Consider the following 15395-nt stretch of genomic DNA (forward strand, 5'->3'; position numbering starts at 1 on the left):
AAGATTTAAATCCCAGGTTGTTTAGTGAGAAGTACCTCAAGGACTGTTAAACTTCCTATAAGAGCTCATTTTTTTTCAAATACTGAGATGTGAAGGGATGGCAGACCAAGGTACCTTTAACCAGCCAGGGATGTTGCTCTTGGATTAGAATGCAAGACAACAGTGTCAGTGGTTTTCTTTACCAACTCAGGTCTATCTACTGTTTTACACCTAGGATTATCCAGATAGTTATAAAGAAAATCAGTCCCGACATTGTCCGCATTAATGAGGTTTATAATAATTGCTTGACATCAAAGATGCAAAAAGACTTGAGATGCCTGACAAGTGCTAGATTTTCTGTAGGTAAATTATTTGTGATTTTTACAGAACCCATTTACAATGTAATGGTTATGAGAACTCCACAGACAGGCAGTTAATCTGTTGTGAGAAATCTAGCCCAGAGTCACAGGCTGCACACTAGTGGCATACCAGAGAGCTTAGTTGCAAATGAGCCACAAAACTATAATTTTCGTCTTGAATATGTACAAAGATGAGTAGTGGCCATTAGTTTCGTGCAAACAATTATGTTTAAAAGGAAAACAGCCTTATGTTCTACTTCTGTTTTCCCTACAAGCACTGGAAAAAATTATCAGTGAGTCTCATCATTCTTAGTGTTTCTTTTATTTGTACAAGCTGGCTGGTGAGATGAGAATTAAGGTATGCATTATTAGCTATTTAAATGTTTGTGGTAAGTGCTACTGTTTACTACCTATCAGTAAATTACATGAATATTTTGCTTTAGTGATCAGCAGTTGTCTGGGTCAGTGAGTATTCCAATGATGGCATTGGCTATTTTGTTCTATATTAAGAAAATTTCACTTAGAATCAGGTTCACAAATCCTTCCCTCCAGACACCCTAAAAGTGAAGAAACCATACTGCCCTGGGGTGGAGAAATGAATCTGATGACTGATTTTCTTTCAAGCAGTTGGTATTTTGTTTTGCATGGAGTAGTACCAGTGATCACAAGTGCTTTTCACACATTTGTGTGCTGTGTGTGAACAGAAGGGTGTTCCAGGCAGGATTTTAGCCTGTTGACTGTCAAGGATTTGCAGGGGCACACAGTATTCCTACATCCCACAGCCAAGACACAAGCCAAAATGTCTCTCTGCATGTCAGCATGCTTAGGTGCAATATTGTGGGTAACAGGGAACAGATGTTTTACAGTGTAGGCTTAATGTTCACTTTTGTTGACTTATTTTTGGTAAAAGTTTCTTTCATGATTGTTGCCTTTTGTACAACCCAGCTGCAAGAAAGTGAGCAAACGCTGGAAATGTGACAGCAGTATATCTTTTATGTGAAATATCTTGTACAGCTTAATGTGCAATAAAAGAAAGTTATATCTGTCTTCAGTGTAAAGTTTCTGGCATTCAAGCCTGTATGTACAAGTGGGGGAAAAAATCCTTTCTGGGTTTCAATACTGAGTGAAAGGAGACTAATAAGAAAATGATCCTTATTAAGATGTTGCAAGACCATGTTATCACCTTCAAATATTTCCTACAAAAGCGGTTCAAATTAATAAACAATGAAGGCACATTCCTTAACATACAGTACGTGCTATTTATCTTTTTACATCACACTGACACACTGCTACGACTGTATGAAAACTTACTGAAACATTAGCACGTGCTGTTGTCAGACACATACACTGGAATCTCATGTAGCAAGGGGAAAGCTGACTACACTAGCAATTTAAAACCAAAAAAAAACATGTATTGCAGCGGTACCTCCAAATACAAAGGTTTGCTTTTAAGACCTGACTAGATGAAGTCTTTCACTTGCACTAAATATCTGTGTAAGACTAAAAATTCCCAGGTATCTAGAACATCTAGATCAGTTCTGTTCTATAGTATTTACTGTTCAGCAAAGCTCTTTTCCTGAGTGAAACGATACAAAGAAATACTCAGAATTTCACCCCATCCTTTCTTCCTCTAAAGGCAGATGTCCTGTGTGCATGTCATGTGCAAGAATTAAGATTCAGTTATAACATTCAGTCCAGAAAACCGCAATCAGACATGGGGTATGAGATAAAAGCAGCCCACTGATATCTGACACAGCACTATTTCAGTTAGAAAGCAGAAAAAAACCTGCTGTATGATGATGTAGCATCTTTCAGCCGTGGATTTCACAACCTAAGTCTCTACTACACGTTGCATTTTCACACTTAATGCAGTAGCTTGCCAGCATCCTTCCTTTTCAGTGGAAAGATCATCTTGGTGAGGAATTAGTAATGACTTTCTTGTGTTTCTTGTAATGTTCTTGACATATCTCACTAAGGGGTTAAGTAAGTTATTAAAATACTTTAAATTAGCCAGAAAATTTCAGTATAAAGTTGTTTTACTGCTGTAAGAGTGAATCTGAGAGGCCTATTACAGAAATAATTTTAAAACTTCGGAGGAACAAAACTGCAATAACTACACAGAAAATAGTAACTATATTGCTGAAATAGATATTACTGTTATTTCACAGCCTCTCCTTAACTTGAGCCAACATTATTCTGGGTGTAACTCCGTTGATTTGGTTTGAAGTCAGTACCTCTACTGGTGGGATAAATTGGGTACTATTTAGCAATTTAAAGGGTGAATCGTAGGTGCTCCAAGCAAGTTACTAATGTACGGAGTGTGATTAGTAGTATTGACTACCTGACAGTACGATCCATATGAATAGAATTTTGCCTCAGAAGTAGAATTAATCACGTTCGAGGATTATTTTGAAGTGTTGGATGTGAAGTCTAATAAGGACTCTTTGAAACTATAAGATTATGAAGTTTTTCTTGTGCTGAAACCTAGGGGGCCCAGTGCAACCCCAAGGAATGCAATCCCAAAGCCAGGAGCCATTGCAGCCCCAGCGCATGTTCCCCCCGGGGCAGTCAGCAAAGCCCTCAGCTTCCCAGCCACAGCGTCCACCCGGACCCACCACCCAGCAGCCACGGCCCCAGGCTCAAGGTCCTCCCAGCACCAGATTATCAAAGGAAGCAGAGCCACAGCCACAGCCAGCTCCACAGCCTGCTCCACAGCCTGCTCCACAACAGAAGCCTCAGTCTCATCCACAACTTAAGTAAGATTTGCTTTATCCATTTTATTTTCTCCTCGTAACACAGATCTTGCTGCCATAACTGTAATTTGGGAGTTGGGCTAATATTCAGGGAAAAAAATGGACGTACGTTCTCAGGTTTAAAATGAGGTTAAAGTATTTCAAAGTATTCAAAATATTTTAATATTTTGGGTGGTGGAACAGGCTCCCCAGGGAGCAGCACCAAGCCTGACAGAGCTCAAGGAGTGTTTGGATGATCCTCTCAGGCACATGGTGCGACTCTTGGGGGTGGTCCTGTACAGGGCCAGGAGTTGGACTCAGTGATCCTTGTGAGTCCCTTCCAACTTGGCATATTCTGTGATTCTGTGATACCTGTTTATGGTTAGTAATTCAGTATCATCTGTTATATCCTAAGCAGTGCACAGAATTTCATTTAGTAGTTGTGCAATCTCTGCCCTAGTGAGGTCTGAAAACACATCATCTTTCTGCTCTTTGTTTCCTCCTTTTGGTGCCACTGACTCACAAGCTGGGTGTGCTGTAAGTCTGCACACAAAGAGGAAGTCTTATCTATTTAAACTTTTAACCTTGCAGTCACTCAGACAACAGATTCCATTTCCAAAGGCCTATCTCAGAAACAATCCCAGTGAACACTTTGGACAGTGGCTGCCAAATTGTTTCTTTACAGCTGCACTTGGTCCATGGTTGGGTGGTGGCACTGACTGTAGAGCCCAGGTGATGCACAGAAAAGGCTGCACAGAACTGTCTCTGGGTATCTCACTTCTGGAAGATTCCTTACAGTAAGGAATCCTCACAGCTTAAACCCAGCCGGAAACAGAAAACTTGGGGAAGTTTTTAGCAATGACTTGCAGTTTTTCAGCACATAAATCCTATTGCTGGTGGAATCACAGGCACATTCTCCTTATTTTGGTACATAAAAGACTGGCATGTAGGCTTTGTTTCATCCCAGGAACACAGATCCCCTTGTTCCACCCACTCATATGTTAATAGTGGTGGGAAACAACTCTGAGTCCTCCCCTGAGCCCCATTGAGTGGAAGAGAGACATTAGATGACAAAATGCAAAGATGAGGGTATTTTCCTTGCCTTCATAGGTCAGTGTATTTCTTTATTCTGTTTTATAATCCTAAAACTCAAGTTCATTGATCCATCATTTAAGTATACATAGTGAATAGAGAGGTTGATTTTCTTAAGCAAGATGGAAACTAGTTTGTAGTTTGAAACTTAACTTGACAACTCCTGACATTGAAGAAAAGCAGCTAAGAACAGTTACAGGACTGTACCATTTCCAGCTTTCTCCCTTTAGTTCTTTGTTCACATCTAGATTCATTTTTCTCTTCTTCAAATGGAAGAGTGTCTATTTAAAACAAAATAACAAAGGAGAAATTAAAGTTTTTAAGATGTAAGTCATAATGAGAGTAGTTTTTCTAACTTTCAGAAGCAGTTTTAGGTCCACACCAAGGCTCAGATCTCCTGCCTGTAGGATTAACTCTATTTGCATGTGTATGCTTTGTATTCACCCACATGCTGTTGCCTAACCTGTATGTACATGTTATTAATCTGTGAATAAATATTTAATTAGGCTACTTATTGTGTTACTAATCAAGTCAAGTGCTGCTTCCCACCCTCCCTCTTTCAGTGAGTACAAACAAACATTTATCAGTCTATTCTCATTAGCACAACTATAATTTATGAAAAACCTAAAACGCCTGTAGCACTGTTTGCTGTACATTATTAGTTTAGAAGTAGAGAGGCTGCAAACCATGAAGAGTCTCAAGCAATCAGAATAAGAAAAGTGTTTCAGTTTTACTATAGCCAAAACTGAAATCTATTGTACTGAGATAAAAATGAAATCAGTTAACTAGTTTTACTAATGCAGGGATGTCTTTGTAAGAAGTTTATAACTCAATTATGTATTCTATTTAAATACAAGCCTATTTTTTAGATATTATTTTAATTGACAAATCAGGAGTTAAAGTTTTAAACTTTAGCTATTTTCTTTCTTGTTTTCCTTGTGTGTTATGTGTTTCGTGCTTATGGAAACTCACACAGAAGTTACATGATAGCACTAAGGATGGAGTAGCATTGCTAGACTAACTGCCTATAGGCAAGAAAAATTCTATCTGATTTGCAGTATTTTTTAAAGCTATAAACTGTCATTAAGCCTCCATTAAGGATCTAATGTCCAATATGGAGAGAGAGAGAGAGAGAAAGAGAGAGCACATTACAGCTTTCGGATTCATTCTTCAAACTCTTGCCAATATACCTAATTTTTCTTTGTGCATAACTGTTTTCAGCCATAACAAACCCAGTTATTAATTGTCCATGTTCAGTTGTGATTTGGATTTAGTAGGCAGGCCCCCATTTTTCTCAGGTTCTAATTTACACCATCCAGTTTACTGAAATACAATGTTTCAGATCTGTAAAAAGAAAACAAACCACCAGTGTGTGCCTTAAAAAAATGTTTTCCTCAGATATTAAGTCAAAGTGCAGGATGAATGTGGTGGGTTGCCCATAACTGTGTTGCTTGTGGTCAATGCCCATTTTGTTCACTGTCTAGGGAATGGCTGGAGCTGTGTCGGGGCAGGGTCAGGTTGGATCTCAGGGAAAGGTTCTTCCCCCAGAGGCTGGTTGGGCACTGCCCAGGCTCCCCAGGGCAGTGGGCACAGCCCCAAGGCTGCCAGAGCTCCAGGAGGATTTGGCTGATCCTCTGGGGCACAGGGGGTGACTCCTGGGGATGGGTCTGGGCAGGGCTGAGGGTTGGACTGGATGATCCCTGTGGGTCCCTTCCAACTCAGCACATTCTGTGGTTCTGTGATTTTCCTGTTCTCCTCACTGGCACAAGTGATGAATGGACAGAAGCTGGGGGACAATGTGACCAAACCAAACCTGTTGTGTTTTTGTCTTGCAGCAAGTCTCAGTCTTTGACAAACGCCTTCAGCTTCACAGAATCCTCCTTCTTCCGGTCATCTGTGAATGAAGACGAAGCAAAAGCTGAAACCATCCGAAACTTGAGGAAATCCTTTGCTAGTCTCTTTTCTGATTAGCCAGCTTCATCTAAATGCACCCAACATATAGTCTGAAAACTCCGTGAATATTCCATAGGTTTTGTTTTCCCTGTTCCAGTACCCTTCTCTACTGTGCTAACTGTTGTATTAAGCAATATGTTAAACTTACAGAAAAAAAATAAGTAGCAGGAGGACTTTGATGAGATCCCATCCAGGAACATGTATAAACATCTGTAAAGAATGAAGGGTTCAATTGCTACCACAGAATGTTGAAGTCTGAGGTCCTTATCCATTGTAATATTGTGGCCTTACTGTGACTGAAGTATATAATCCTATTTGAGACTCCTTTGTAGAACTGTGTTAATAAAGCATTGAGGAATGGGTTTCTCCTTGCTTTACCCATTCCCAATGCATTGCAATGCATGTGTATTTTGTGTGTAAATGTTTTGTACTGCAAAAGTATACTCTTGACTTGTTCTTGCCTCCCAGATTTAGGAGGCAATTCACACTGACATTGTCAAGCCACATAAATAATGTGAGAAATTGAAGCAGTTTCTTCCTCCTTATACAATCCTTCCATCAGCTGGTTGTAGACTTCTGATGTATTGCTGAGAGTTATCAGTACAATAAATGTCATAAATAGAGTGTAAATGTACTACTGTATCTCCATATGTCTATTTAAATTTATTTCCAAACTGTAACCATAACTGGGTTTAGTTGCAAAGAATATGCATGATGTTACCCCTATTTTTGTGAACACCTTCTAATAAATGTAAAGTCCCATGCCTGATTTAAAAAAAAAGTCTTCTACAAAGCTTGTTTTAATGTCAATATATATTGTCTATTTTGAGTGATATCAAAGGGGTAGCTTTATGATTATAAAATATTTGGACACAAACCACAGCTGTAAGAAAATAAACTATCACAATTAATTCCTTTGTTGAATCAGCATAATAAAAAAAATGTATAAATTCTGGGAATCACATTTACATTTTCTAGTAAGTAGTGTCTTTCAAAAATATTTCACTTGTGAAAACATAAATGATCCCAGACTTTGAGGTAGTAGCTGCATTTAAAAAAAAAAAAAAATTCTAAATCAACCTGAAGTTCATTAATAATCTCTAGATTATCCATTTCCAAAAGATTATTGGGTCTTTTTGCCTATGACACAGTATTCCTTGCCAGGAAACGGTGCTAAAAGGGGAAACAAGAAAAAAATAACTGTAATATTAACGTCTGAGGGAGAAAAAGAGCAACACCACAGTAACTTAAAAACCAAATGGGTTTTGTAATGGGTTTGTAGAGACACATCTGTTTGCCTCAGAAATTTTAGCTCCTGTAGATCTGGTAGTTTATGAAGCCTGGGTAAATCAGAGTCAACCTTTGCTGACATCAGTCCTGTCAGCAGTTTTGGATTCCTTTGGGTGAGGAGCCTGGCTGGGGCCGGGAGGTTGGCAGTGAAGGATGGAAACTTGGCTGTGCAGTGATGTCAGAGCTGGGTTCGGACACGAGCCTCGAGTGGCTCTGCCTGTCAGCAGGCTTGGCTTGGCTGAGGACCTGAGCACACATTCCCTGAAAAGCAGGCACGTCCAAATCCCTCACAGCCAACACACTTGGCACCTTTGGGGACTGACAGCAAGGCCCGACTCTGTTCCAGAGTTCAACAACCATGCCCAGAACAATGCAGGTGAAGACTAAAAGGAATTTCTGGGTGAGTTTGCACTGCAACATTGGAAACAGATACAGAGCATTGCCCTCTGTAAGATGGAATCTCAGTCCCCCACCTTTGGAATGACCCTCGGAGGAGCTCTCTTACTCACTGACAATTCTCTCTTCTTTCAGGATGAATGCACTGTGTACAGAAGCCTGTAGTTTAGTCGATGAATTCTGTGACAAAAACAGAATGCGTTAACAGTTAAGAGTTTATTAGTTCATATATATCAGCTATACTTTGATTTTTTCAAGCTTTGTCCCCCTCACTGGATTGAAACACCCTCCACTGGGCTGCAATAACAACCTCGAGCACTTACAGAGCCTTTCATGTCTGAGAGGCACTTTACTTTTAGATTAGAAAGATTAATCAAAGTTGCTAACACAAATTAATTACTGCTACAGAGAAAGCATAGTAATTATGCATAGTTTGGCATGTGTCATGATTAGTACATGCCTAGTTTCAGCAATATTTAGTACAATATGAATTACAGGTAGTTCATTAGTCCAGCCCCAGATTTCGACTTGAGGCAAAGTTTCTCGCTCATATAAAATTCCCTCCCACCTCTTCCTGGGAGAAAACGGGTTTCACTACAGTCTTTGTTTTACCATCTGGAACAAAAATAAGAAAGAAAGGAAAGAAAAAAGAGAGCAAGATGATGCAATCAAATCTGTATGGTGTATCCTCCCACACAATGTACATAACACATTGCCTCTCCACAATGCCAGAACTTCTTTATGCCTCCGAGCGTGCTAAAGCGTGTCGCACACAAGCTGGTGCCTGCTTGTGTTCCTCCTGCAGTGCTTCATGTTTAAGACCTTTCTAAGCAATCTGTAACACATCTCCAAAATACTAATCTCTGGGAAAAAAAAGAGTTTTTACGAAAAGTCTGTTCAATCTTGGATAGCCCATTTTGTCTTGCTTCGTTAAAGAGGCTGTACTTTGGCTTCATGTGCAAGCTCTGAACACCCAGTTATCCAGTGGAATGCTGTGTAGGGATGCACAGATGGTAACACAGGAGTGGCTGTGGTTGCTCATCTCTGTGAACCTCAGCCCAGGAACACGAGGGCTGTACTTCATTTGCACCTTTCCATACAAATGCAGCTTACGATGCCACAGGTTTCTGTGCATGGCACTCCATCCTTTTTCATTTTTCACTTATAAATCAGAATAGTGTGAAGGCTACAAGAGCTACTAATCAAGTTTAGTCTTGAGATTGAGACGGAGCCACTTTCTGACCATTAGGCCTGAAGCTAATTCAAAACACTGAAGCAGATTTCAAGAGATTGTAATTATGGTCAGAGTGACTAATCTAACTTTGAAACAACCACTAACTCTCCAGTAAAAATTAGTCAAAATAGTACTAAGGTACTTTGTAAACACTGTGTGTGCTTTGCATACTTCCTACTTCACTCAAACAAAGTCCCTTCTCTGAGCCAGCGCTGGCTCCATGACCAGCTCACGTACAATAAAGCTCCTGTTTGCAGAGCTGAGAAAGTCAGGGCATGTTGTCTGGGCACGGACAGGGCTGTTGCCACAGTTCGGTTGAACGCTACAAACAAAGTTCCCAGCGAGTTGTCCATCAAGAGCAGCTGCCAGCAAGGAAGCAAGAGGCTGAATAACTCCAGCCCAGCTCTCGAGTGCTTTTTTAGGTGTCGTATCTCAGTAGCCCGATCTCCGCCTGTCTCAGGAACCGGGAGAGCCACACGGATGAGATGGGATCTGTGGGGACCTGGGCCACACCAGCTGGAGGCTGGGCAGGGTAGATAAAGGTGATCCAAAAAGGGTTGGGACTGAGTTTCCTTTTCTCTCTGGACACTCAGCTGTCCCATCCTTCAGAACCATCCCAACTTCCAACACAGAGTAAGAGGCAGCTTAATTGGGCTCTGCCTTTGTGCTTCCCCTGGCAAAACAAAGCTGTTTAGCTACAAACAAAGAGGCATTTGCAAATTTTGATGGCTAGCAGAGTTTATTTTTCCACACCAAAAGTAACTAGGAGTGATTATTCACTCACAGCAATTTAAGAAAGCTCACCTAAACCGTCACACGTGCCACTACAGATGAATTTAAATTCTGAAAACCAATACAGGTCTCCAACATGGAAATGCCTTTTATTAGACACACATTTCTAAATGAGCACGAATTTTTAAGATGTTTTTTAAATCTTGTATTGAAAGATTCAAAGTGAGCATGTAACATTAGTCATTCATTTTGTAAATGCACATTCAGTTATGTAAATATGCAGCCAAATTTCAAAAATCCCATTTTTCTTATTTCCTCTACTTTTTCCTCTTTTCAAGGGAAAATATCCCACATTGATTTGTTCCTCTGTCATTAAATTATTGCAGCTCAAAAATTAACTCAATATTAAGAACGATAATTAAACTTTTTTAAAAGAGAAAGAATTCAAACAATGTCTACAACATCGAGTAACTCCTTTAAATTTAAAATAAGCCAGGAAGAATGACAGAAAGATTATCTCCCTGTTTGACATTAAGATAATCCAGGAGAAACATGTTTGAGGGTTATTTTCCCTCACAAATAACAATACAAAAAATTAGAAAGAGGATCAATTTAAACAAAACAAATAAAATTAACAGAATTTTTGGCTTTTGCTGGGACTGGAGTTTTAACTTCTTTCTAGATGTGGTGTTTAAAAACTGATCCACTTCACATCATTCAACACTGCAGTTTCCCAGTACAGGATGTGTTCCATGGAGAGGGTCCCTGAATTTACAGCTAAATCTCCATTCCATAAAAGTAATGGATGGTAACAGGTAAAATGGAAGGTAACCTGACAATGGATTTGACTGGGAGCTAACTCATTACTCGTGGGTTTTATTAGCATTTTTCTCCTCTCCTATTTCTACTTTCCATGCATGTTCCTGTTTCTCTGACCAGTCCCAATGAGCAAAATTCTACTTCAAGGTTTTATAAGCTCTAAGGAGCCATTTTTTATTTAAAGTCAAGATTTTGAGTTTTCATCATTGCCTCGCACTTCCCAACACCACGAAGATAGTGACAGTAAGCAGTAAAAAATGGAAGCTGACCGTTCATGTTCTTCCCTCGCTTTCTTAACTAAAAATGAATTTTTGGTAAAAGATTCTGTAGATTTAAAAAGCACCTACACAGTCAATACAAAAGAACTGTTGTCTCTCCAGATGAGAAAAGAAAGGAGACAAGTAGTGTATGTGGGCTGGTACTTAACACTTTTTTAGTTTGGGAGCTACTTCTCAGAAGTCTGTTACAAGTGTTTGAGGTGGTGTAAGGACTTAAAATTATACAGCTTTATCTGCTCCACCAGTCACAGAATTTCTGCAGTGAAGAAACTCTAGATAGTACTTCAGATGCCCGAAACTAAAATTAACAGGAGCTGTGCCTCATTAGTGTGCCATGTTCCCTTTTGAGGTTGTAGCAAAACCTAAAGTGTGGATTTCTTTTTCCTATAAGAACAATGAAGATGATCATCCAAAGAACTAACATGGACCATGGATGTTAGATTATTAGTAGTTCTGCCACTAAGGAAAAGCAAGATAAGCTGATGCTTCTTTTCCACTGCCCCTTAGATATTTCACATAAAATTCTGACATCTCAGTCTCCTGACATTTTGTTTGTGGGAGCTGGGACTATTAAGCAAAATTTCAGACAATCAGAAAAATATGTTGATGTGAGAGGAGATATTTATTTCTTTCCCACCCACCACAATAAAACCTGAGCATCTCACAGCCTCACTCCTGCCATGCCTCCTCCCCTGAAGCTGAGTGGGGCAAAGCATCCTTTCACTAAGTGCACAATGCCTTAAGCCAACACCTCACTTGCCAAGGGTGCTCTAGCTGGAGATCTATTGTACAGATCTCTCCAACTGGTGATTATGTAAATCTTCCAGATGGGCCCTTTAAACAGTAGATTGCTATCCTGATTCTATCTATCATCACTAAATACTTCATAATTTTGGCTGGTTCAAGCCAAACTGCTGCAGTCTCTGCTTTTTGCACGTTTTTCTTTCTTTGCAACCCATGTTGACTGTAGTTTCATGAGAATGGGGATATCTTAGGCATGCTTTCCCCATGTACAATTTTTTTATCCTCAGTCATGCACAGCCTGAGCCCACAAACTCCACTGGCCTCAAGCAGTTAGAAACATAGTGTGCTACGAAAAGGCTACCACTGGAATTTAGTGTGCAAACAAACCTTGCTGCCAGGGTGACACAGGGACTCACAGTCCACATGTGATCTGTCTCACACAATAGATCCACCAAACAGTTCTCAGTGCCAGGTACTCCAGCTTAAGAAAAAGGAAATGTTCCTTTCCTCCCCTCTCCTCGTGGGGAAATGGAAATTAGTCACTCCCAATCCACTCACTGAACCAGGACTAATTACTACCTAGAAATGATGGTAAATCCCAGCTGTGCTGGGCTGCAGTGAACTGTTTGTCTTGGGGACAATTTCAGTATCTTAGCAGCCAGTGCTGGATGCTTCACCTTAAAACTCCTGTGGAACTGGGTAGTTTCCATATAGAACGGATTCTACCCCTGATATTGTTACTGCACAATCCAAACCAAACATTCATCTTTTAGCACTTGAAAATGGGTGTTGCACCCACTGCGACTCACTGTGAAAAGGTCTTTTCTCATTGCTTGGTGGAATTGTAACAAATTTGGGTATATGGAGGAGACCTGTAACTGAAAGGCCTCTGCCCCACCTGTTATGGGAAAGTCTCTGAACTAGGATCAAGGAAGCATTCTTTTTCTTATTTAGATGGTTTTTTGTCTGTTTGCAAGTCATGACTTAATCTATTGAAAAAGCAAAATGGTCGTTTTAAAAGTACAATGTCTCAATTTCTTCTCCCCTTCACCTGGAAGTGAACTTCAATTTAACATTACACTATAATATATATTCCTTTACTCAGCTTTGTTCTAGGGTACACTTTTGAAGACATTAGAATTTTTCACACCTTTTTTTTACTAGAAAGGGAAAGCATGTGCATTGACTCTGGGCCACAGAGAGCTGATGTAATTTCATGGCAAGAAGACTCCTGCTGCCCTTAAGAATGTTAGTACAAGTTCTGAACTGACTTACCCTCCTCTGGAATAATTACGCATTCCACTCTGGCACATTTTATCATGCAATTCTCCTGCTTTGTAGATTACATGTCTTGAGGAGGTACAAAAGGGAAGAGCAAAGACTGTTTTATTTCTATATATGCATCTAACAAAATTATATATACACACACACCTCAAATAGTACTTTTAAATGTAAAATTATGTGAGAATTTACAGACTTATTTAATATGCACATTAAATACAGGCATCCTTTCATGCAGCAAGGAGATGCAAGCATCTCTTGGGAGGAACACAGCAAGTATGGGGAAAATATATTGTTAAATTATAATTGAACAAGCTGAAACTTGTCAGGTTAAACAGCCCACCCTCAAACTGCAAAAAGCCAAATTTTGCCCTCAGCAACATCTGAAAAGCAAACTGCCTTCAGTGGATTTCTGTGAATTTAACTGTCTAGAGTCTCCAGCCACATCAGAATACGTCTCCCTGATCTCAGAGATTAGCAGTCCCCAGCCTAGGAAGTATTTGGATAAGAGACCACTTGGCAATTCCACCCAACATTAGACGTTAGCACAGTTAGCTGAGAGCTTGGATGTGAGGGCTGTTCACAACATCAGACCTACAGATATAGTAAATCAACCCAGCAGAGGTTTTAGGATGAGTTCATTAGCCTACCTCTCTGACTATAGCAAAAGCCTAAAATTGGTTAAACCCCCCTTCAAACCCAAACAAACAAAAAAACAAATAAAAGCTGTCCCCACTCCCACCCTCCAAAAAAAAAAAAACCAACCCAACCAAAACAGACAAACAAGAAAAAAATTAAAAAAAAAACCAAACAACAAAACAAACAAAAAAGGCAAAAACCAAACAAACAAGAAAACAAAAAACTAAACTGGAGGCTTAACTGGCCTGAGTTCTCTTTATCAATAGCAGATAATAAAAACTGGTTGAACGAAAAGACTGAATGCAACTTGAATTCCATCCTGAAAAATGGGAATTAAAATATAACTATGTCCAAGAATGACTACAGAGCAGGTCAGTTTTTAGACTGAAGACATAAAAATGGATGTTGCTGGAGTCAGCAGAAGCACACTGGGAAATGGAGCTGCTGGATAAAGTTACTTGGACACTTGTTCTTCAGGACAAAGCCGGGAAGAGGAATTTTCCTACAGTAACTCTTTCCAGAGGTGTATTTGGTCCATCTTTTTGAGGTGTAGATATTTCAAATCAACATTTTCTGACCTTCAGTATGTCATGCAAAGAACTTAGAAGAAGGGGAGCAGGTGCACTGACCAGTTCTGAACTCCAGGTTTAGAAGGAGTTTGGCCTTCCAAACCCATAAAGGACTCGGTGTTTCATTCAGAACACTCCTGAAACATTAATTTCACTATTAAAACTTTCTACCCTGGTCAACAAAACACAGACCATTCCACACTAAAAATTTCTGAGGACTGGTCAGTCATACTGAGCTGCAAAGTACCTGTGTTCCTCTGGGATGTGGGGTGAGACACAGGCGATTTGTATGGAAAATCTACACTCAAAAAGGTTGGAAAAAGGCCCACAGATGTTTTCAATTTCCATCTAGTTCTGAAATTCAGATAAACCAACAAGTCAATAGCAGAGGGGACAACTTGGACTCCTGCTCCTACCTGTGTATCTGAACTGCTGTGTTTATAACTCACAATCCTTCCCACTCCCCACACACAGGTTCTCCTCATTTGTTTCTTGCTTCCTGATCAAACCAAAACTCAGGTTTCTATGAATGGTCAGATTTATGATGGGGTGTGGGAAGAGAGGAATATATAGGGGCAACACAGAGATCATAGTCACAAAATATGGATAGTTACAAAATACTAATAATTATTTTTGTGCTTTTTCTCCCCATTAACACACTAAAGACCTCATTGTGATACACATTTTAAAAAACCCAAAATTTACATTAAACTGGAAAATAGTGTGTTAAGTTGCTAAACAGTAGTGATGGGTTTTGTGCTCTCTCACACATATGGCTACCTGAGAATGTGTAGCAAGTTCAAGCTTGAAATGAACTTTTTTTAAGCAACAAGTACATAACACTAAACATGATTTAATAATGGAAAGACTGGCACAGCCTTAAAGGAATATCATCAAGTAGGCAAGGTATGCTTGTGACTTATTATAAAACAGTTAAATCGAGTCGGAAGCATAATCCAGATTCTTTACATAATTATGGCAGACGGGTGTGGAAGAAGGAGGATCAATTTTTTTTTAAACTGGAGAGCTTCTAACAGTAAAACAAGCAATACACTGATCTCATTTCTCTCAACTCTCTTGAAAATACCTGTAAGCTTTTCATTTACATTAGTCAACTTAAATGCCAGTTTAACATTTTGCTAACATTGAGCTTATTCTTTTAATGCAGAGGTCAGTACAATTTTTATCACAATTATTACCAGGTCAAGCTTAACATTCTTCGGACAGTTTTGTCTCTCCTGAATCAAGCTGATCACAAAGTAAATGAAACAACATTGCTGGTCCTCATTCCATTGGTA

The 15395-nt window shown here is 39.6% G+C and overlaps 1 protein-coding gene across 1 annotated transcript in view; it reads left to right on the forward strand.

The window, feature by feature from the left end:
* Window positions 1–7079, forward strand: part of SYN2 (synapsin II) — a 184586-nt gene extending 177507 nt beyond the window's left edge. Inside the window, exons 12-13 of the mRNA XM_027748521.2 lie at window positions 2827–3094; window positions 5998–7079. Of these exons, the coding sequence (XP_027604322.1) occupies window positions 2827–3094; window positions 5998–6133 (404 nt within the window). The 3' untranslated portion in view covers window positions 6134–7079. The remainder of the gene's footprint in view (window positions 1–2826; window positions 3095–5997) is intronic.
* The last annotated feature ends 8316 nt before the right edge of the window (window positions 7080–15395 follow it).

This window comes from Pipra filicauda, unplaced genomic scaffold (assembly GCF_003945595.2).
Source record: "Pipra filicauda isolate LSUMZ 115617 unplaced genomic scaffold, ASM394559v2 scaffold309_size868695_pilon, whole genome shotgun sequence".
NCBI classification, from domain to species: Eukaryota; Metazoa; Chordata; class Aves; order Passeriformes; family Pipridae; genus Pipra; species Pipra filicauda.